General features: G+C 43.0%; 2 protein-coding genes and 1 long non-coding RNA gene across 7 annotated transcripts in view; 1 reads left to right on the forward strand and 2 right to left on the reverse strand.

Annotated features, from left to right (window-relative positions):
* The window catches only part of CKAP5 (cytoskeleton associated protein 5), a 106,934-nt gene extending 98,671 nt beyond the window's left edge, over positions 1-8,263 (reverse strand). For all 4 annotated transcript variants that reach the window (XM_077863101.1, XM_077863100.1, XM_077863099.1 and 1 more), the window contains exon 1: positions 8,141-8,263. The gene's annotated coding sequence lies outside the window, so the exon portion shown is untranslated. The remainder of the gene's footprint in view (positions 1-8,140) is intronic.
* Positions 8,264-8,318: 55 nt separating this feature from the next.
* LOC144292583 (uncharacterized) lies at positions 8,319-20,311 on the forward strand. Its single transcript, XR_013359973.1, has 3 exons — positions 8,319-8,794; positions 14,093-14,344; positions 19,976-20,311. It is a non-coding gene; the product is annotated as an uncharacterized LOC144292583 (long non-coding RNA).
* The window catches only part of LRP4 (LDL receptor related protein 4), a 52,252-nt gene continuing 44,131 nt past the window's right edge, over positions 14,381-22,501 (reverse strand). Inside the window, exons 35-39 of one of the 2 annotated variants that reach the window (XR_013359972.1) lie at positions 21,775-21,842; positions 21,143-21,230; positions 19,421-19,562; positions 16,277-16,882; positions 14,381-15,918 (exon numbers count right to left, since the gene is read on the reverse strand). Coding sequence is in view for 1 of the 2 variants with exons in the window: in XM_077863102.1 (XP_077719228.1) it covers positions 16,550-16,882; positions 19,421-19,562; positions 21,143-21,230; positions 21,775-21,842 (631 nt within the window). In the remaining variant the exon portion in view is untranslated. Of the gene's footprint in view, positions 16,883-19,420; positions 19,563-21,142; positions 21,231-21,774; positions 21,843-22,501 lie in introns of both variants that reach the window. The other variant, XM_077863102.1, reaches the window with a different exon arrangement.

Genomic DNA, 22,501 nt, shown 5'->3' on the forward strand with positions numbered 1-22,501 from the left:
AAAATAAGCAGGTAGTCCTCAGAAGCTGCCTCATGGGCTGCCTCATGAGCCTTTTTAAAAAAAAAAGAATGTACTGGGCAGCCCGGGTGGCTCAGCAGTTTGGCCCCGCCTTCAGCCCAGGGTGTGATCCTGGAGACCCTGGATTGTCCAGTCCCATGTCAGGCTCCCTGTGTGGAGCCTGCTTCTCCCTCTGCCTGTGTCTCTGCCTCTCTCTCTCTCTCTGAGTCTCTCGTGAACAAATAAATAAAATCTTAAAAAAATAAATAAAAAAGAATGTATCACATTTAATACAAAAAGTGTGGAATAACAGCACTGAAAAAATTCTTAAAATCTACAAATGAGAGACTTCATGCTACAAGTGGATAAGGACATCAAAATGATTTAGAAAATAAACAACTGTGAATAAATAGAAAAATAAAAAATAAAACAAAACTAATTAGGAAGGAAATAAGATGTTCTAGACAGCCAAAGTGGTCAGATAGGAGAGGTCTATACTTGAAACAAACTTATATAACTTTTTCATATAAATCTAAGAAAATACCTAAGCCTCCCAGTGTTCTTAAACAAAGTATACTAATAATCATTTAAACCTTTCAGGATAGGGATGCCTGGGTGGCTTAGTGGTTGAGCGTCTGTCTGCCTTTGGCTCAGGACATGATCCTGGAGTCCTGGGATGGAGTCCCACATAGGGCTCCCTGCAGGGAGCCTGCTCCTCATTTTGCCTATGTCTCTGCCTCCCTATCCCTCATGAATAAATATAATCTTTAAAATAAAGAAGTAAATAAAACTTTTCAGAATAATTCACTACTGCCACAAAGATATGAGTGACTCTTGCACCAGATCTAAATGGTTCCAACATGGCTTTTTTGAATTTTAATGTTGTACATTTTGTAGCCTTCCTTCCTCAAACCTTTTGATCAAGCTAACACTTTTTAGTTAGCTTGTCACAGCACTTTTTTTAAGTTTTAGCTCTTGAGGGGCACCTGGGTGGCTCAGAGGTTGAACATCTGCTTTTGGCTCAGGTCATGATGCCAGTCCTGGGATACAGTCCTGCATCGAGCTCCCCACAGCAAGCCTGCGCCTCCCTCTGCCTATGTCTCTGCCTCTCTCTGTGTGTCTCTCACAAATATATAAATAAAATCTTTAAAAAAAAAAGTTTTAGCTCTTGATTTAAGGAAGCAAGAAGGTTAAACTGTGCCTAAGAGGGAGTAGGATCCACTTGAGAGAAGCCATTAAAATTTGTGATAACTACTGAACTGGTAGCTTTTTGCCTTTTTTGGTTTACTTTCTGGTAGTTGACTTTCAGATACATAAAAAACTATTTTAAGTCTTATGACTAAAAAAAAAATGGAAGAAAAAAAAGCATTCATATTAAACAAATGAATTTCAAGAAATTCTATAAATGATTCAATTTTTTCTCACCCTTACAAAAAAGGATCTAAAAATCACTTTAATAACAAATCTCTAAAAAATATAATTAAGAGATTTAAAAAAAAGAGATTAAAGAAGTAGGTTTCCTTTTTTTTTTTTTTTTTTAAGATTTTATTTATTTATTCATGAGACACACAGAGAAAGAAAGAGGCAGAGACATAGGCAGAGGGAGACGCAGGCTCCATACAGGAAGCCCCATGCAGGACCCGGACCTGGGCTGTGGGATCACACCCTAAGCCATAGACAGCCGCTCAACCGCTGAGCCACCCAGGCATCCCAGGAGTCCCAGGTCTCTTAACTCTTAATAAAATATCAAAAATCATGTTTGAAGAGACAAGGTCTAGAGACACAAGGTTACCATGGCTTATCTGACACCATATCGATGCCAAAAACATATGACCATTCCAGCTGAGTCAGAATTTATGCTTTCAATGCATCTCTAAACAAAGATCTTATCTCAAGTCAAACAACTTTACCAGGTCATGGAAAACAATGTTTTCTGTGGCACTTAAAAAGTGTTCATTGAGGGGAAAAGTTAGATCTCAGTAAAAAGCAAGTTACAAAGAGGACATTTGTTTGGGACATAAGCTTCCTCTGAAAGTTGGAAGAGAAATGTATGTATTCATGTTTAGCTTAATATACAAGCAAAAAGATACAGAAACAATTTTATGTATGTGCATATACATGAGTTAGCATACACACATATATTACTTTGCTATGTCCACTGAGAGGGCATAGAAATAATGACATCCCCAGCAATGAGCACATGGGCACCCAGATCTCAGTTTCTATAAATCACTATCCAATAAAAGAAACCAAGGATCCTTGGAGAAATGGCTGATTCTAGGGTTGGGGCAGGGAAAACATAAGATGTGTCTGGAGCATCTTGTAGTACTAGAAAGTAAGGAAATGCTGAAAAAGAAAAAAAGGATGGAGACATGTCAAAGGGACACAGGAGCCAACATGAAGTCCTCCCAATGGTCAAAGCTAGAACAATTGAGGAAAAAAATAAATAATACAGAATCAGATTATAACTAAGAGTACAAAATAGATACACTGATATTGATAAATGATTGAATAAAGAAATGAATGGGGGAGACAAATATTCCTTCCAAAATTCCAAATAATAAAAGTAGATACTCTTCCCTCCAAGTAGTGGTACTTAAGCACCCCATCCACTTTGAGGGTAGGCTAGAGGTAGGTAGGTAGTGATTCACTTCCAAAAAATTCAATATAGAAAAGTAAAAATAGTAACCTAACATATTAACATGGCAAATACTACCTTAACCAAGTGATAAAGGTCAACATCCATCAGTGATATCATGTCAATGTCACATATCCCCTGATTATGAAATAATGGTATTCTGTGGCGTTCTTTCCTAAAACATCTAACTCTTCTCATTTTTAAATGAGAAAAATATTCGATAAACTCAAAAGGAGGGACATTACACAAAATAACTGCTTAGTGCTCCTCAAAACTGTAAAAGTCATGAAAACAGGAGACTGAGGAGCACTCAAAAGACCAGAAAAGGCTAAGAGAGACCAAAACTACATACAGTGGGTTACCCTGGATTAGATCAGAACAGAAAGGAGATATAAATAGAAAAACTATAGAAATTCAAACAAAATCTGGAGTTTAGCAAAAAGTAATGTATCAGTTACTGGTTTTTCAGTTTTAGATGTTAACAATAGGGGAAACTACGTGAGAGGTATATAGGAATCTGCATACTTCATTTGCAACTTTTCTGAATATCTAGAAGTATTGGGGTCCCTGGGTGGCTCAGTGGTTTAACGCCTGCCTTTGGCCTGGGGCATGGTCCTGGAGTCCCAGGATCAAGTCCCGCATCAGGCTCCCTGCATGGAGCCTGCTTCTCCCTCTGCCTGTGTCTCTGCCTGTCTCTCTCTCATGAATAAATAAAATCTTAAAAAAAAAAAAAAAAAAAGAAGTATTATAAAATAAAAGGTTTATTTAAAAAATTACTTTGAGGGACGCCTGGGTGGGTCAGAGGTTGAGTATCTGCCTTTGGCTCAGAGCGGGATCCTGGAGTCCCTGGATGGAGTCCCACATTGGGCTTCCTGCATGGAGCCTGCTTCTCTCTCTGCCTATGTCTCTGCCTCTCTCTCTCTGTGTCATAAACAAACAAACAAATAATAAGTACTTAAAGAAAATAAAAAATTCCTCTGAGGGGCACCTGAGTCGCTCAATCGGTTAAGCATCTGCCTTTGGCTCAGGTCATGATATCAGGGTCCTGGAACGGAGCCCCATGAGCCCCACATCGGGCTCCCTGCTCGTGCTCTCTCTCTCAAACAAATAAATAAAATCTTATAAAAAAAAAAAAAAAAAAAAAAGAGCTCCCAATGGACAAAGCTGGTACAATCTGAGCAATAAAAGAGTATTGGAATATGACGCAAAGTATAAAATAGATACCCTTTATTCCATACTGATTAAGTAAATACTTGACTAAATTAACAAATGAGGAAAGAGAGACAAATTTCCCACACAGAAGAATTCCAAATAAATTATGTAGATACTCTTCCCCAAAGAACAGGGAGCATAACTCTTCATTCCTTAAATGTAGGCAGCACAGTTACTGTTTCCAAAGAGGACTGTATGGAATGGGGCGGGGGGGGGGGGGGGGGGGGCGGGTAACTATAGTAGAGTACCTGACAAACATTACCTCAGCCAGATGATCAAAGTCAGTATTAACAGTCAAAAATCATGTTGATAGGATGTATCCTTGATATGTTACGATGAAAATGGCACTTTCTCCTTGCCATCATCCTCCCCAAAACCCATAACCCCAGTCTAACCATGAGAAAAACATCAGATAAATTCCAGTAAAGGGACAACCTAAAATATAGTTGACCAACACCCCTAAAAACTTCCATTGAAAGTTTTTAATTAAAAAAAATAACAACACAGTCGCTGTGGTGGCTCAGTTGGTTAGCACCTGACTCTTGACTTCACTCAGCTCAAGATCTCAGGGTCATGATACGGAGTCCCTGGCAGGCTCCAACAGACTCTGCACTGAGCATGGAACCTGCTTAGGATCCTCTCTCCCTCTCTCTCTCTCTGCTCCCTGCCCACTCACTTGTGTGTGAGCATGCTTGTTTGCACTTGAGCTCTCCTTCTCCCCCCAAAAACAAAATAAAATAAATAACAATGGGGGGGCAGGGCGCCGGGCTGGCTCAGTCAGTAGAACATGAAATCTTGATCTCAAGGTTGGGAGTTCAATCCCCACATTGGGTGTGAAGCCTACTTAAAAAATACAATAAAATAAAATCTTAAAAAATAAATAATAACAACAAAGGCAGGAGTGAGGAAGCCAAATCTACCTTCCCTCCCACTTGACACAACATAAGACTGCCATTTTTCCAGTTTTCTTTAGTTGAAGACTTTCCAAATTAGATTGTTGAGATACTGCTCACATCCAAAGACATAGCAACACAGCCAGCTTTAGTTATATACTGTCTTTATCACTTTATCATATAGAGAAGACTACAACAGTTTTGGCCAATTTTGTTCAACAAATATTTTTTGACTATCTATTTGTTCCAAGTATTGTTTGAAGCATTGAGGTAATCTCAAAGACAGAAGAAGAAAAAAAATCTGTGCTCTGCTTTCATTTCTCTGAGGACAACAGATAACGCACAACCAAACAATAAATGACCTATCAGATAGTGATAAATGCTATGAAGTGAAAAAAAAAAAAAAAAGAAAGTGAGGCAAAAGTGACCAAGAGGGCTACTCTAATTGGGAGCTTAGAAAATGCCTCTTTAAGGAGATGACATTTGAGTTGAGACCTGAGTGGAGCCTGTATACAAAATGAACAGCAAATGTAAAGGCCAAAAAGAATAAGCTTAATGTGCTTGAGGTGTCTCACATAAACAGGCCAGCTGCCCTGATAGGAATGAGATAAGTAACGTATTCTGAACTCCAGAAGTAAAAATACAAAAGTCATTTAAGGATCTCAAACAACTCTAACACTGCCCATCAGGAGTCCATCAATGGTAAGTAGATTAAGATCTCAATTTTAGGCTCCCCCAGAGTCTCCCCCAAAGTCACAGCAGTCCAGTAACTACTGTATTTTGAACCACTCCATCTTCCTTCCAAATACCACCATGTCCTATCATTCATATTTTTTCATGGCTCTGCTAAAAGTATTAAAAAAGCTGGTGTGGGGGGGAGGCGCCTGGGATGGCTCAATTGGTTAAGTCTCCAACTCTTGGTTTCGGGTTCTGAGATCAAGCCCGGCAACAGGCTCTGCATTCAGTGTGGAGTCTGCTTGAGATTCTTTGGGGCCCCTACATGGCTCAGTCAGTTAAGAGTCTGCTTTCAGCTCAAGGTCATGATCCTGGGATCAAGCCCCACATCAGGAGAGCAGGGAGCCTGCCTCTCCCTTTCCCTCTGCCTGCCATTCTGCCTACCTGTGCCCTCTGTGTATAAATACACAAAATCTTTTATAAAGAGTAAATAAGTAAGTAAATAAATAAATAAATAAAATATTTTAAAAAGGAGAGGGGAGGGTATTCTACCCAGAAATTGCTCCTGAATTCTCCCTAATGTATCTCATTACTTCATGTAGTACAACCATAGGTCAAAAGCAAAGGCCCTGGAGAAAGACTAACTTGGGTTCAAATTCAGATTCTATCAGTTGCATGATCTTGAACAAGTTGCATAACCTTTCTGAGTTTCCTCATCTATAAAAAACTGTGAGGATTAAAAGAGATAAAATGTGGCACCCAGTAACAATTCAATAAATGTTAGCTACTGCTAATAAAAGTATTTGAGTATTTTGTTCAAGGACCAGAGCTGGGCCAGAGGGATTATAGAAAATACAATTTGCTACAGCAAATTGTTTGAGAGATAAAACTGTCAAACTCCCTTAGGTCAGAAGCTTTGTCTTTTTCTGGTTCACTGGTGTATTCCCAGAATCCAGAACAGTGTTTAACACACAGTAGGCATCAATCTCAGTATGTGTTGAACAAATCAATGAATGAGATGAATGAGACTCCATTAAGTCAAAGGAGCTTAAGAGAGCCTGGCTTTACTTCAAAATAAAGTTTTCATTCCACATCAAGATTTTAAACAATATCCTAAGGCCTCGTTAGAGATGTATTTATTATTTCTAATTGCCTCTTCGAAATCTAGAACACTGTTCGTAATATTAAGGTACTCAAATTTATTGCAATTAAAAAGCTCTGCTGCTAAAATTGAGCTGTCAGTTGTAGGCCACACTACTGTTCATAATTCAAAGCTGATGATCAAAACGTTAAAAGTAATAAAGAACAAGGTATATGAATTGTTATGGAATACCCTGCTTACCTCTGACTGCTCTCCAGTGAACAGACTTGGAAAACTTGTGTAAAATTTTCTTCTCACGAGTTGACTAAGTTTAATTTATGCCATTATTTATGGCAAAATAAATTGATCTCACCTCCTCTGTATCATTAAATTTTATGAAAACAACATGAGAGTCTGTTCAGTCACTTATGAAAGGCCCAAATCTTTTTTAGACTTAATAAATTTCCAAAGATTGTTAGTTTAATATATCGGCTCTTTAGGTCAAAGAAGGACTTTTCAGGGTGATGAAAATGGAGACAGAAGTTCACCTCTCTAAAAATGAGTTTTCAATTACTATAATTATGCATAAAATAAGACAGGCAGCATTTCTGGGCCAAGATCTGATGCCTTAGTTCCCCGTGAGATTTAGAGCCAAGCATAAAATTTGGGGCAAGTTCTGCAAAAAAAAAAAAAAAAAAAAAAACAACCCACTTTACCCTCTATTGATGCTGAATGAAACACTCATTGTTAGGATTCATCAAAACGAATATGTTTTCTAACACACAGTAAGCCACTCGGGCAACATCGCTTTCAGCATTTTTCTATCCCAGCAACAGAACGGGATGCGTTTAAATCCCGACAGTTACCAGGACTGCAGGTAGCTAACTCAACCGCCTAATAGTGGTAAGGGCTGAAAAAGTAAAAACCGAGTTTACCGAATCATAAAGTAGCAGGGCCTACTTAGTTAAGATAACCTACGCTGGTGGCTATTGTATAGGTCCTCCAAACCTCCAGAGCTGGAAAGACACCTGAACTACTGACACCTTCTGAGAGAGGAAGCCAGGCGCGAGGGCGGCGCGGTATGATCGGAATTGTTAAAACCGCAGCCGGCCGGCGGGGACACAGGTGCGCGGGCAGGCCCCGGCACCGCAGTCCTTGTCACGCTCCGAGACGACCCGGCCCTTCACCGCCGCGACAGCCCTCCTGGGTTCTTATTCACTCATTCATTCATTTGACAATTACGCGAGGGGCACCGTAGCAGGGCCGGCTCGCAGGGCCCCCGCCCGCCCCAGCCCCGGAACACCCACAGCCGCCAGGCGCGGCCCTGCACCGCCCGCATTCCCCCGCCGCCGCCGCCGCCGCCGCCGCCGCCGCCGCCGCCGCCGCCGCCGCCACCCCGCCGCGGCGCGCTCGGGTCCCCCGGATGCCGGCCTCGGCTGCACGCGAGCGCCCACGCCCCCGCCCTCCCAGCCGCGGGTCCGCCGGCCTCCGCCCCGCTTCGCCGCCTCAGATCCGCCGGGTTCGTGCGGCGAGGGAGGGGCGCGTCCGCGGAGGCTCCCCCGCCCGGGGCTCAACACCCCTCGGCGCGCGCGACGCCCGGACCCGAGGGCCTGGGTGGGTGGGTCGGGCCCACCGGCCACTCACCTCCGCCGGGTCAGAACCGAGGGGCCTGCTCTAAGCCGTTTGAAACCGCTTGGGCCGCCGCACACCCCGCAGTGTCCTCGTCGTTTATTGGTTCCCGACGGACCGCCCATCGCCCGCTTATTGGTCCGTTTGAAAGGCCTGTGGGCACGCGCCGCCCGCAGCTTTAAAGGGGCCGCGCGCAGCCGTGTTTCCTTCGGAACCGGCGCTGCCTGGTGGGGTGGGGATGTGGGGTCGCTGGAGCGAAAGCTGCCGACGACCCTGCACCCCCCTACCCCCCCCCCCCCGAGAGAAGGGCGAAAGCTGTGTGGAGAGCTGTGCATCCCCGGCCATCAGCATGCTTGCTTTTTTTAAATTTTGGCCATTCGAGCTACTGTCAACACCTGGCAATTTTTTAAAAAGTCATTTCATTCACCAAATACCGATTGTGTAGCTAAGTACGCGAGGGGAACGAGAGGCAGCTGGGATATCGTGGAAGGAGCAGTGAATGGAGCCAGGATGCTGGATTCTGGTCTTGGACCCGCTCTAAGCAGACCACTTTCCCAGTAAATTATTTGTAGCTCAGTTTCCTCAAAATAGGATGACAATGTTTCTCTTACAAGCCTAGGGTGAGGATTTAATATAACTAATTGGCTGTCTAGGAAAGGCCTTTGAACAGTAAGTGTTCTGCAAAAGCCTAACTAATATTCCTGTTTCTCTTAGAAATGATAGGCTTGGTTAATGTGATTTCTGAAAGTCTTGTTTAGCTCTAAAAATAAAATCTTTAAGAAAGGGTGGTGGTGCTGGCGCCTGGTAGACTCAGAAGATGGAACTTGCAACTCTTGATCTCAGGGTTGTATGTTCCAGCCCCAGGTTGGGTGTAGAGATTACATAAAAATAAAATCTTAAAAAAAAAAGAAGTAAAATGTGATCATCTCTAGCCCAATAATGCCACTGTTAAGAACCTGTCCTACAGATCTATGCACGTATGCAAAGAAAAATGTCGAAAGATATTCACTCAGCAATTCTTAAGATATGGGAGAAAAAACACCCCACAAACAAAAAAACCCAAACCCTAGAAATTACAATGTCCATTCATAGAGAACTTGTTACATAAATTACAGTATATCCACTCAATAGAACACTATGTAACTGTTAAAAAGAATCTGTTTATTCTGTACGTGCTGGTGTAGAAAAATGCACAAATTTTATTTAATTGAAAAAAGGCAAGTTGCAGAAAAGCATATATGGAATGATTTTATTGTATATGGTTATAAATGCATATGTATTTTGTGTGCATGCCTGAAAATGGTTAGAACATTGCTGGAATTTCAAGAAATTATTTAGCAAGGAGAGTAGATAGGGAAATGAATTTTTTTGCCTTTGACATGTTAATTTAAATATATATATATATATATATATATATATATATATATATATATGTAGCAGGGAGAATATCTAGCAGTGGGAAAAGTAAGAGTAAGGGCACAGAAACAAAGTACAATTATATGTAGGGAATTGAACATGTGAGTTTGATTTTTAAAAGGGGTTCATGTTGGGAAGTAGTAGGATACAAAACTGACAGAGAAAGGCAGATTCTAGGAGGGTCTTGAATACTAAGGTAAGGAATTTGTACTTTAAATAGGTGATAGGAAGCTATGAAAGGTTTCTGAGCCAGAGAGTGACAAAATCAGAATTGCACTTTAGGAAAACTAATTAGCTTGATTGTCTAAAATGGGTTACAGTTGGAAGCCCCATTAGGAGTCTGATAGGAGGTGATAGCAGTGGAAATGCTGAGAACAGATTCAAGAAAGGGTGAAGGATTTAGCAACCAACTTGGTACAAAGGTGAGGCCCATTTAGGGAGATGAGTCAAAGAGCATGCTAGGATTTGAGCCTAGGCAGTGATTGATCAAATGGAAGTAGAAAGTCAGGAGAAGCCAGTCTCAAGAGGAAGGCAAGGAATTTAGTCTTAGACCTGTTTACTTTTAGGTACCAATGAGACATTGAAGCATAATTTCTAAGTAGATCTAGGAAACACAGGATGAGGACTGTGAGAAAAGATTAGGACTCAAGTGATACAGGCTTAGGAAGCACCTCCAGAGAGTAGAAAAGATGAAATTGTAGCAGTGGATGAGACCACAAAGTGGGAGAGTGGAGAGTGAAAAGGTGGGGCATGAGGACAGATCCATAGGTTAGGGGAAGGAGAAAAGAACCAAGCAGAGCAAAAAGGTCAGCGTAACCTTTGAGAAATGGGTTAGGTACATACAGAAATAGTCTTCTTCAGTCATTGGTCATTGGCATGTTTATTTTATTTAAATATTATGGAAAATAAATTGAAGATTACATTTATAAGGAGAGTGTGATGGTAAACTGGAATTTGCTCTATAAAGGATGTATGGAGTCTGGATCCTGGAGAGCTTTAGAACAAAATGGCAAATCCCTTTTTGTCTTATATGGTTTATGTAGCCCTACTAGAAGGTGGGCATTAGATGTCTGATTTCATTCTTTTATTCATTCATTCAACAAATATTTATTGAGCACCTAATATGTGCAGGGACTGTTCTAGGCACTTGGGATAACCAGTGCAACACACACACACACACACACACACACACAAATCCCTCTCTTATGGCACTCACATTATACTGAAAAAAGCATAGACAATCAACACATAAATAAATTATATAGTTTGTAATTAGACAATGTGTGCAATGTGAAAAGAAAAAACTCAGTAAAAGGGATTGGAAGTAGAGTTAGACATTAATTTTATAAAGGATGATCAGAGTAGGTTTCATTAAGAAGTTTACCTTTAAGCAAATACTAGGTGAAGGAGTTAGCCATGAGTTTATCTACAGGAAGTGCCAGCCAGGGGGACCCGCTATGCAGAGACTCTAAATTGGGAGCATGCCTCTCAGGTTAGAGAAACAGGGAGGCCAGTATAGCTGAAGCAGAGTAGTTGGCAGTAGGAGGATAGTAGGAGATGAGGTCCGATAGATAATGGAGGGCAAGGAGTGGCAGATCCTGTAGGGCCTTGTAGAAACCTAACATAATACCTTGATCCATAATAAGTGTTCAATAAATGTTCGGCCAGTCATCTTTTGCAGTCCATGATTATCACCAAATAGCTTTTATCTATGTATTATCAGAGTGACATGTGCTTACTTTAATCCAAGGACCTTTCAGTAGTTCTACATAAGGAAAGTATTAATGGGACAATGAAACCCTTCTATGCATTAGAGATCAAGGTGAACACACTATTATTGCAAGTGGAAGCAGTAAACAAATGTCAAACATTGTGTTTGCTGAATAATTGTGCTGAGCATTTCTGAAAAGCATGCTAGGGTGGGGACAGTGCTCATTCCATCATAATCACAAATGGCATTCTGGGAGAGAAAGCTCTGCAATGGGACATGGATCCATATTTCCAGTCTAAGAGGAGCAGCTTCAGTGATTAGCTTCCTCTCAACACTCGGTCCAGGTACCTCATGCATTATTCCCTGGAGAAAGCAGTGGTGACATTAACACAGGCCTCAAATGGCTGTGGGTTTTTGTGCCTTTACTGGCCTCCCAGCTTCTTCCATATTGTATTGGTTGCATTTAATAGGTGATTGAAAGAATGAATAACCCTTTTCTCATAATCCATTCTCCCACAGCCCCCCAAATGCAGGCTGTTCAAGAACTCTGACCACAGAAGCATCAGCTCCACCAAAGAGGAAGGAGGCAGAGGGAGAGATAGGGGCCTCATTAGCAGGCTGTCAACAGGCTTTTAGGGGCAGGAGGGAGGGAAAACCACTGAGAAGAAGATAAGTGAGAGTTCTTGGCTCTTTGTGTCTTGTAAAACGAAATAGGCAGATTGCGTAGCTTGGGGCTAACTCTAGCCTTGGGTTTAAACTCAGACCCCTAATTAGGCTGTCTGGATCTGTTTTAACACCATGTCAAGGAGTCCAAAATTGTGAGTTGGAACCTTGACTGGAAATAAAACTCTGTTCCCTATGTGGAGCTCTGCTTAGCCTCTGCCAGCTGCTTAATGGGAGAATGATCTAGAGAGAAAATAAATGGGCGAGTGAGGGAATGTTACAAAACAAAGGCAGCCTGAAACATCCCCAGATACACATCCTATTAAATGGATCAGTTGAGTCACCTTCACATATGAAGAAAAGAATACAATTTCTTAGCTATAAAAAGGGTTCAACGACATTTTTCATTATGTCCATAAGTAGAAATAACTGAAGTTTATGTTCTTGAAGTTCAGTGCATTACACTTAGAATCTTGTGTACCCTCAACTCTCATAGATGCTTTTTCTAAGTTCCTCTGCAGCACTTTGTTTTCTGTAGGTCTAAGTTTGGTGAAAGCTTCAATTCATGCCTTGGAGACCTCTCTATGGGCCACAGAGACGTTTTTTTTTACCTTAGGTTCCCTTATTTGTTCATGCAATTTAGAAAGAAGGACAGGGACTACATTTTGAATGTAATTGCTTGTAAAAATATGTCCAGTTTGTTAGAATTTGACCAACCATCTCCCTACTCATCGGTTTCAGGTTTTATATACAGAGAACCAGACAAGGAATTCTTGACTCTTGTTTTATCCCCAGGATTTCTTGGAAGGAACATAAAAACAAGTTTCAGGCTAGAAATTACCTTAGCAATCATTTGCCTTAACCTTTTCATTTTACTAATCAGGGAAGTATAAGCCAGCTCATAACCTGAAAACAGGGTGTTAAATCCTTGACACTTTTGCTTAAGTCCCATCGGCTCCACTCCAGATTCTTATCAACACCTGGGCCATCAGGCCCAGCCTCCTTTTCCTCTCCCATTTCCTGCTAACGTGGCAGGACAGTTGCAGGTTAGCAAGACCTTTATGGTTCAGGCAGTGTTGAATACCTGATTATACTGGCTCCTGTGGTCACAAGGTGTCAAAATACATTCACCAAACTGTTCTCCCAGAAACATTTCCCAGTCTTTAGAGCAAATGGTGTGTGCTTAATATATTCATTTTTTCTTCTCATTTGAAAAGTTATTCCTGAGTTTGCAACTTTGGTAGTCATTGTTCATGGGGTGGCCAGTAACCTTGAGCCTTTGGGAGGGGGTACTTTCTATAGGTATATAGGCTTATGCTTTAGTCTGGATTTCATTGCTTCAAATGTCCTTTTTTGTCTCTGGTGTGAGTTTTTTCAAAAAAGAATGGTGGAGTAAGGGGATGGTTGTCCTTGAGCTATTCCATTTGTTCCTGTTCTAGCACACATATTTCCCACCAAAATTGGAAGAATTATACACTATAAATTACCCTCAGCTTTCCTGTTATTTAAATACAAGAGGCTTCAGTCTTTCTTGCTTTTCCTTTCTTTTTTTGGAGGTTGGGGGCATAGGGTGGGCATGGAGGCTGTTGCTAGATTCTAAGATCTGTGCTCAGGCATGGAGCAGGACTTGGCCCCCAGCAAGAGATGAGGGAATTCATGGAAGCATTATTCTATAAAAGGCTTGTGGTTTAGAAAATCAGCTACTGATCTTTGACATAGTATTCTTCATCTGGCACTGAGATTTCCATGATTCCCAATCATCATTGAGAGGTGTTACATCCAGAGAACCTGAGAAGGGATCCCCAACTCACTGTCCTAGCCTTGAGATGTAGTATATAAAGTATCAGAAGGCAGCTTTTTTAAAATAAAAGGAAAACAAACAAAAGGAATCATAATATTGATTAGATCTGTTGTCAGAATCACTGTAAACCCTAAGATCAAAAATAGCTAGGAGCAGATTGGGGCCTGTGATGAACCCTCCTTGTCCCTAGTACTTTTCCTGCTATATCAGACAGTCTTGCCAGTGATTATCATGGCAAGGCAAAGTCAAGTTCTGTGACAATGAGGTCCTTATAAACCTAGAACAGAGATAAAAGATGTAGGTATATATGCCATGACACTTTCTTCCAGTGCCTGAAGGAGATGTCACTAACAATCTTGACACTTTCCCCATTGAGTCTCAACAGGACCTCAGGCAGCCACTACCAACCAACCGGAGTTGGCCCTTGAGATGAAACCTATCTGATATCCCTGTTCTAGAGGAAATAAGGATTTCACAAGCCAATGAACTCTGGTCTTGACCGGTCTTCTCAAGATGAGCTGAACCTCACACCTTTTATTGCTCTTCATCATCCTCACATCCCCGAAGGACACAGAGGTGATGTGTCTCAAGAAGGTTTTCAAAAGCATGGGTCTGCTGGACAGAGCAGGTGCAGTTATTAGTCATGACTCCAAGCCAGGCACGGTGATTAAGAAAAGCTAAATTTATATTAAATTATCATAAAGTCCTAAAATACTGAACATAGTGGTTAAATAACTCCAGAAAGTCCAATGTCTCCAGTGAGTAACGTTAAAACCATTACACATGAGCGCGGGAGAATCACTTCCATTAGTTTAGGACAGAGAGGTTTTGCTTTTTTACATAGTGAATCAGTGCTCAAATAGATATTTCTTCAAATATGTCTTTTCTACATTCTGAACAGCCCAAGTGCAATAAGATCCTTCCCCCTTTCCAATCAAGAAAATGCCACTTTTCTATTTTCTCCCCATCCTCAACCTGAGTCTGAGGACCCAAAGTGCTCCTTTTTTTACTGCCCCGTTAAGTGTGAAATGTCTCCCTTTCTTCCCCTAAATGGCACCTCGCCTCTCCCATTGTGTGTACTGGAAAAGACTTGCTGGCCTGGCCAGGCTGTCCTGTGTGGGTGCAGACCTGGGTTAGCTACTACCAGCAGGGCTAAGGGCTTGGCACCTGTCTCTAGCAGCCTTAGAACTGACCAGAAAAGCTTTGCTTTTGTTTTCACTGACATGTGTGGCAGTGGATTTCTCAATACTGACAACCACAGGAAAGTTTTCAAGTCAGGAAACTTCCCCCAGAAGCCCCTGCCTCTATTCTCAGCCCATTGTCTTCCCCCTTGCTGCTTCTAATTCCTGGGGAGAAGGGTCTGGATCTGCCCTAGGCTGAGAGGGCTTCATGAATGGTCCTACCTTTCTATTCCTTCTCCCTACTTTGCGTCTTAATGTGGTCCTCCTCACCACCCCAAGCCTACGTCAGAAAAAGCAAACTAGGCAGTGTGTGTGTGTGGGGGGGGGGGGATAAAGGAAGGGGCTATATAGAAGGTTTAGGGCAGAAAAAAAAAGCCTCCACTCCCCTGATACTAGCATGAGACATGCTCTTTCTGTGAACGAGCATGAACCAAGTAATGGCATCACAGCCTGGAAAGTCAGTCACTTAGCTGGGAAGAGGGTTGGAATGGGAAGATCACCACCCCTAGAGCCACAGGTTCTCTGTCCCTTAACTTAGATCCCTGAGCACTTGAGAGAGAACACAGGAGGTTCAACCTCATGGACACTTCCCTTGAGGCCCTGTGCACCCCAAATCTACAACCCAATCTCTCTTCCTGACTATTTATGAAAACTTCTGGCCCTTCTTTGAAAAGTTGTTTCAGGACCTCTATGCTTAGAATCCCCGACAATGAGCGGGGAGAGAGGGGCAGAACGTTAAGGTTCAGGTGATGTGCTTCTTTTGGTCTAAGTGGCGCTGGTTAGACCCTGTAGGGGCTCAGCGCTTGGGGCCCCACATTCCTCAGGCCCCTGTTCACAACCTGGTTATACTTAGAATCAAAGACATAAGGGTACTGGCCAGTGGTGGCACCCACGGGGGAATTCATATTAGCCAGCTGCCATGCGATAAGGGCTCTGTCATCGGAAGGTAGAAAAGCTTCTAGATACTCTAGTAGGAGGAAGAACAGCTTGAGCCACACCCAGATCTCACCAATACTGGCAGCTGAAAAAAAAAAACAGTAGCTCTTAGGCAAGAATAATATCCATTGCCAGCAATGGACAGGACATGCAGCCCAACAACCCTTAAAAGCTTTCTCATATTACCAATGCACTTGAGGCTGGAGGCTTCTGAGACGCCCATACCAGCTGGGCTTACTTCTCCTTCCTTTCTCAGCCTCTATCCTTCATCGCTCTCTCTACCCCTGACCCCTGCCCCAGCCCCTTGATGGGCAAGTTCTCTCAGAGAAGCGGCCAGGCCAGCTCTGATGGGGGAGAGTGAAGTCTTGGGGATCATCAGTTCTCGTGGGGCAGGGTACCAGGGAAAGGGGAGGTGGAGCTCTGTACTGATGAGGAATCATTACCAAGCCTAGTTTCAGAGGCTCAGGATGGAGTGCAAGAGGTGAGGTTCGTGGTAAAATCCAGGTCTACGTTTTCAGGATGCACCATCACTTCTTGTGCACAGGTAGTTATGGACTCAGGTGGAAACAGCTCCCGTGGAGGTCTCAGGAGCAGTTTTTTTGGGGGAGGGAGAAGGACGAGCACATAGGTTGGGGGGCCTGTTGTATAAGTGAGCACAAGGACTGGAAGTCCATAAAGGAGAAGGAACAGGCAGGGAGGGAAGAGAACATGGGCATTTAGACCTGGCTCTCTGAGGAGAGCTTGCGTTCATGTTTCCAGCCTGTGTCTGGCAGAGAGCCCCGTCTTTCTGGAGTAGCTGCGGTATGGACGCTGCTACACTCAGACTGCTCTTCCTGCAACAGCTGCTCCGTCTCCGTATCATCCAGGGAGCCCGAGCTGGCCTGGATAGACACTGTGTCTGTCTTCATGCATACATGATCCCGCAGAAGGCCCCCCCGTGAGCTGCGCAGTTGCTTGAGGTCATCCCACTCAGCATCATCCCCAGACAGAAGGCAGATTCCCTCTACGATCTTGATCTTCTCCTTGGTGTAGTTATGGTCAGGCCCGCCCTAGGGTGGAGAGTGGGGAGACACGGTCAGTCGGTTGGCTCTCTATAAAGGATCTCATGGTGAACTGAAAAAGGAAGTGGATGGGGTGAGAGGAGGTGTGAGGAGTACAAAGATCCCACAAATGAATGGGGAGACGTGGTCAGAGCAAACAGATGAGTCAGCCTAAAAGGAGAGTAGCAGCTAGGATGATTATTACCATCCTCAGACAGGGAGGAGGGAGAACCATGGCTTCCAGTCCTGCATCATCCACTCACTGGCTAGGTCACCTTGGGCAAATTACTTAGCATCTCTAAGGTCAGTCTCCACATCTGTAGTGTAGGGAGAATAACAGTATCCACCTCATAACCAAGTGCTGTGAGGGATCAATGAGGCGACACATGGAACACAGTTAGTAGGTGCTTGACACATAAGAAACACGAAATCATGTAAGCGATTGTTACATTGTTATTATGGTTTATTAATGGGACATCATGCTGATGTACGTGATCAAAGGTAACTGATAAAGGCAATTCAATGTGTACTTATTCAGAATTTTAAACTACTTCTGTGATCTTTTATTCTTACTTCTCTTCTTTCTAATTTTGTTTAGGAGAAAATTTTGGGGAAGTAAGACAGAAGGAATCTAGAAAATCTTATTTGGGTTCTGAGTGTCAGTCAATCCATTGGGGTCCCATAACCTATAGTGTTTTTTGGGGGGTTACCCTGGCTCTGCTCCCACAAGCCTTGAGGCCATTCCCAAGTGACCTGGGATTGTTCTAAGGACAGTGACAGTTCTAGTCAAGCTTCTCCTTTTATGGGTTTCTCAAAGGGTAGGCTTACTCCTGGTTTCTGAGGGATACCAACCAACATGCCTACCAGTACCAGGGAAAAAATGGGCATGGCTTAGGTTCTGTCCTGGGATGGTGTTCCTGCCAAGAGCTCTGAAGTGCTCCTCTATTTTAGTAGCAATTCAACTCCTTGGATATTTAACTGAGCCCCTACATTTTTTTTTAAAGATTTTATTTTTGAGTGATCTCTATATCCAATGTGGGGCTCGAACTCATAACTCTGAGATCAAGAGTTGTATATTCTATTGACTAGCCTGGCTAAGCACCTTTACTAAGCCCCTACATTAAACCATATATTCTGATGACTGTACTCTAAGAGTGACAGCTCCCTCCAGAGCAGAGACAGACATAGCACACAAGCACACAGGTGCATGCCTGCAGACCCACACCAATTCACCCAGCACACCCTCCGAGAGCTGAAATTAGCTTAAGATTAGATGGAGACATGCAGTGTCTTCATTGCAGAGACACACTGCTGAGTAGGTTAGGAATTAGGAAGAGGTGGGAGTAATGGCACTGGCAGTTTGGGGGGGGGGGGCGCACCCTTTTCCTCTACAAACACACCACAACAGGTACCTGAAATCAAGAGGAAATCAGAAGAGAAAGGGTGAAAGACTGTCTGAGGGGTGAAAGAGCTGCTGAGGAAAAGCATACAACAGAAGAAAGAGGTCACACACTTTTCAGTTATAACCCATGACCCTTATGACAGTTCTTCTCTGGGGCATCAAACACTCTAGGAATCGAAGACTCAGGAGTCTCTCAAAGATACTAATCGAGGAGGGGTCTACCAACCCTCAAACTGCAAACTATCCCTGCAGGTTGTGTTTTGGCTTACAGTAGAAGCTTTTTTTATATGGAAATTCATGGATCCAGAAAGCATGTGATTATTACATAAAACGTACTCATTGTGCATAGGAGCCCTGTATATGTGAGGGCAAGTGTTGACTGTGCTAGATAGGCCAAGAGAGTAGACCAATTAGGTTTCATAAGGGATATAACTCCTGATGAAGGGTTACAGGATTTTGGAAAAAGCAGGGATCATATTAGACTAGGAAAATCTGAAATTGCAGGGTACTGATCCCTTGTGGAACTGGGACTATTTTTCAGGCCTAAACATTCAGCATATAATTTTTCACTGAAGCAACAAAGGAGTTAAGAGAGCAAAAGCATGTAAATCTTTAGAATTCTAGAGAAATCTCTTAAGACTCTGTGATAAGAGAAAGAATAGCAAAAAACCCAGCCATTCCCAGCCATAGATGCCAATAGCTTGGATCAGAGGTTAGAAAAGGGACAGTCCAGGAGCTCGTGGGTTTTTGGGGTATTGTCTAGGAGTCTAGGGCATCTCAAAGGGGTGCAGCCTGCAGGGGAATGATGACTACGAGAGGGAAAACCTATGAGCCTGGGAAGTTATCTCCTGGCAGGGAGGTGCATACTCACATGCTTTCAGACCTAGACCTCCTGGAATCTGCTTACTAACCTTGCTCTCACTAAGGTCCCTCAAGCTGGTCCCTCAGAGAATCTAGATCTCTCCAGAAACCCAAATCAGATTTAGTTCTTCTGTTCACTATAACTGCCAAAATGGTAGATGGGACTACCAGTATCCCTCACGGATCCATTCAGGCAACTGGAACATATCCTTCCCCCCCTCCACCTAAAAACAAAAACCAAAACACAAAAAAACCCCACCTTAAATGTAAATTGTAATTTTTACCTCTTTCTTATAGCACAGTTGATTGTACATGGCTGGTTTGGGGATTGCTTCAATTTTCACTTCCTGAGTGGAAGTTCGGTAGGAGGGGTTGCTGTAGGTCAGGTTCCCCATTCCAGGATCAGTTAACTTGGATTTTTTGTGTCTTTAGGAGGAAAAGTGATGAGAAATTAGTTCAGATCTTTATGGCGGTGGTATCTGGGGAAGTTGCACCCCGAATGTTGCAGGCAGCTTCTAAGATGGCCCCAGTGACCCCTGCCTCCTGGTCCTCACACCTTCTGAATCCTTGTCCCTTAAGTGTGGGCTACATTTGGTAACTCACTTCTTTCTATTTTATTTTTAATTTATTTTTAATTTTTAAGTCTCTACACCCAGTGTGGGGCTCGAATCCACAATCCCAAATCAAAAGTCACACACTCCACCAACCCCGGGCGACTCACTTCTGACAGAAACAGAATATACAAAACTGATGGATGCTAGATTAGGTTCCAAAGAAATCTGGGGCTTCCATCCTTGGTTGCCTTTCTTCCCTAATTCTCTCTTATGCTTCCTCCGAAGGAAGCAAGCTACCTTGTTGTCGGTTGTCCTTTGGGAAGGCCCCTCAAGGCAGATAAGGGAGGAAGACCTCTAGCCAACAGCCAGCAAGGAACTGAGACCCTTAGTCCAACAGCCTATGAGGAACGGAATCCTGCCAACAGCTACATAAGTGGGGAATCCCTCCCCAGTCAAGCCTTGAGAAAAGACCACAACCCTAGCTGATACCTGAACTGCAGCCTGTAAGAGAACCTTGAGGCAGAGGCACACAGCTAAGCTGAATCCAGATTTCTGACCCACAAAAACTGTGAGATAATAAAATGGCTGTCATTTTAAGTTGTTGAGTTTTGGAATAATTTACTATACAGCAATAGCTAGCTAATAGACTGAGTCAAGCCAGATCTGCATCAATCCCACATCTATTATTTACTAGCTGGGATCTTGGTGGACATAATCTAAACTCTATGAGCCTCAGATACTCATCTGTAAAGTGAGGAATAACAATACCTGTACTACAACATTGTTGTGGCATTGATACATAGTCACTGACTAGTAACTGTTACTATTATTATTAGCATTGTTGTCCTTAGCAGGAACCACAGCAGCATAGCAAAATCCTGGTATTTCTGCTGCAAGCTGTGTTTAAAGCATTTGGGGAAAATAAATAGAGGGCCACAAAAAGAGGATTCTAAATTGAAAATGACATACTCCACCTTCCCGGGATGATCCCTATGGGGCAATGACATATCAAACAATATTGTAATAAAGGCCATGATTATGTGAAGAGAAAAGCCTTTCGAACTTCCATCATTTGAGGTGAGGTAGAGTAGTGGAAAAGCAGAGGTGCCAGCATCAGTCCCCGCTTTGCCTCTTACTGTTTGACCTTGGGTAATACCCTCTGTGCCTTCGGCATCTCAGTCTACAAAGTCCCAACGGCTGCTTGGTCATAACATGTGGAACCTGCTTGAGTTGTGAATGGTGAAAAAGAATAAGGATTCAGGTTCTACCCTTCCTTTCTGTGGCTCTGACCAGAGACCCATCTTTTTTTTTTTTTTTTTTTTTTTTTTCAGAGACCCATCTTGACGTGAGGCTGGTCAGAGGTTGGATCAGCAAGACATGGAGTTCGGGAGATCACAGACGTGTTAATGAGGACCAATGGACACATGGCCCCCGCAATGAGGCTGAGGTTACCTGTATAGCATCAAAGCTGCGATCACCACCAAAATCAGCAGAATACTGAGGAGTCCACCAATGACGTAGCTGACATGAAGTCCTTCCCCTAGGAGGAACAGAGATGCTAGGTGGGGACCAATGACAATCCTCCAGTTGGTGTGAGGGATGGAAGACAGAGGGCTCCTTTAGTAGGGGTTGGATGCCACACCATCTGAGGACAGCCAGGGAAAAGGCCACAGGGTAGAGGGCTGAGACAAAACCTAACAGCCTGCCAGCTCTAATGCCAATTCCACTACTTACTGGCCAATGTGACTTATGGCAAGACACTTAACTTGAACCCTATGTTTTCTCATCAGTTAAATGTAAATAATAAAATGCTCATAGCCTGGTGGCAGTGAAACATGAGCATTTACATACATATATATGCACACATGTATATGTGCAGACACATACATACAGCTTAGCAAAATGGCTGGCATATGGAAAGCACTCCATAAATGGTAGCTAGCTAATATTAGTTTTTCTATTTATTTACTCTGAGACATGGGTTCAACAACCCCAGAGCATCCCCATGGAGGTTCTGGAAGCTATCAGTGGAGACTTGGATCCCTTACATCCTTTTCCAAAATAGTTGGGCACTCAGGGCTCACCTGGAGCAGCAGGTACAGCCTCATTGGAATGTGCACAGAGGCCCAGCTGGGCATCCTTTTCAGAGCATCTGTGGGGCAGAGAAAACAGAATGTGAGGGCTACTTGTATTTGATAAAGATCTTGCCTTCCTCCAGGTAAGAGAGAAAGTCCTGGGGGGGGGGCCTGGGGGGCTCAGTTGGTTCAGTATCTGACTCCTGATTTTTAGGCTAGGTCATGATCTTGGGGTTGTGAGATCGAGCTCCAAGTAAGTCTCTGGGCAGGGTGTGGAGCCTGCTTAAGATTCTCTCTCTCTCTCTCTCCCTCTCTTAAATAAAAAAAGAAAAAGAAAAGGAAAGTCCTAAGAAGGACAGGGGGAAAGGGCTATGAGTGGAACTTTTAGATATCTGATTGTACTTGATGGGAGACATCAGAAGCATAGACTAGGAAATATAGAGAAATCATTGTGAGTCACTGTCTTCAAGATGCTACATCATATTTAAATGGTCTTTCTTTCTTTCTTTCTTTCTTTCTTTCTTTCTTTCTTTCTTTCTTTCTTTCTTTCTTTTCTTAAAAGATTTTATTTATTTATTTGACAGAGAGAGAGAGAGAGGAGGAGCAGCAGACAGAGGCAGAGGGAGAAGCAGCCTCCCCACTAAGCAGAGAGCCCAATGCTGGGCTCAATCCCAGAGTCCTGGGATCATGACCTGAGTCGAAGGCAGAAACTTAATCGACTGAGCCACCTAAGTGC

Source organism: Canis aureus, chromosome 21 (genome assembly GCF_053574225.1).
Source record: "Canis aureus isolate CA01 chromosome 21, VMU_Caureus_v.1.0, whole genome shotgun sequence".
Taxonomy (NCBI): domain Eukaryota; kingdom Metazoa; phylum Chordata; class Mammalia; order Carnivora; family Canidae; genus Canis; species Canis aureus.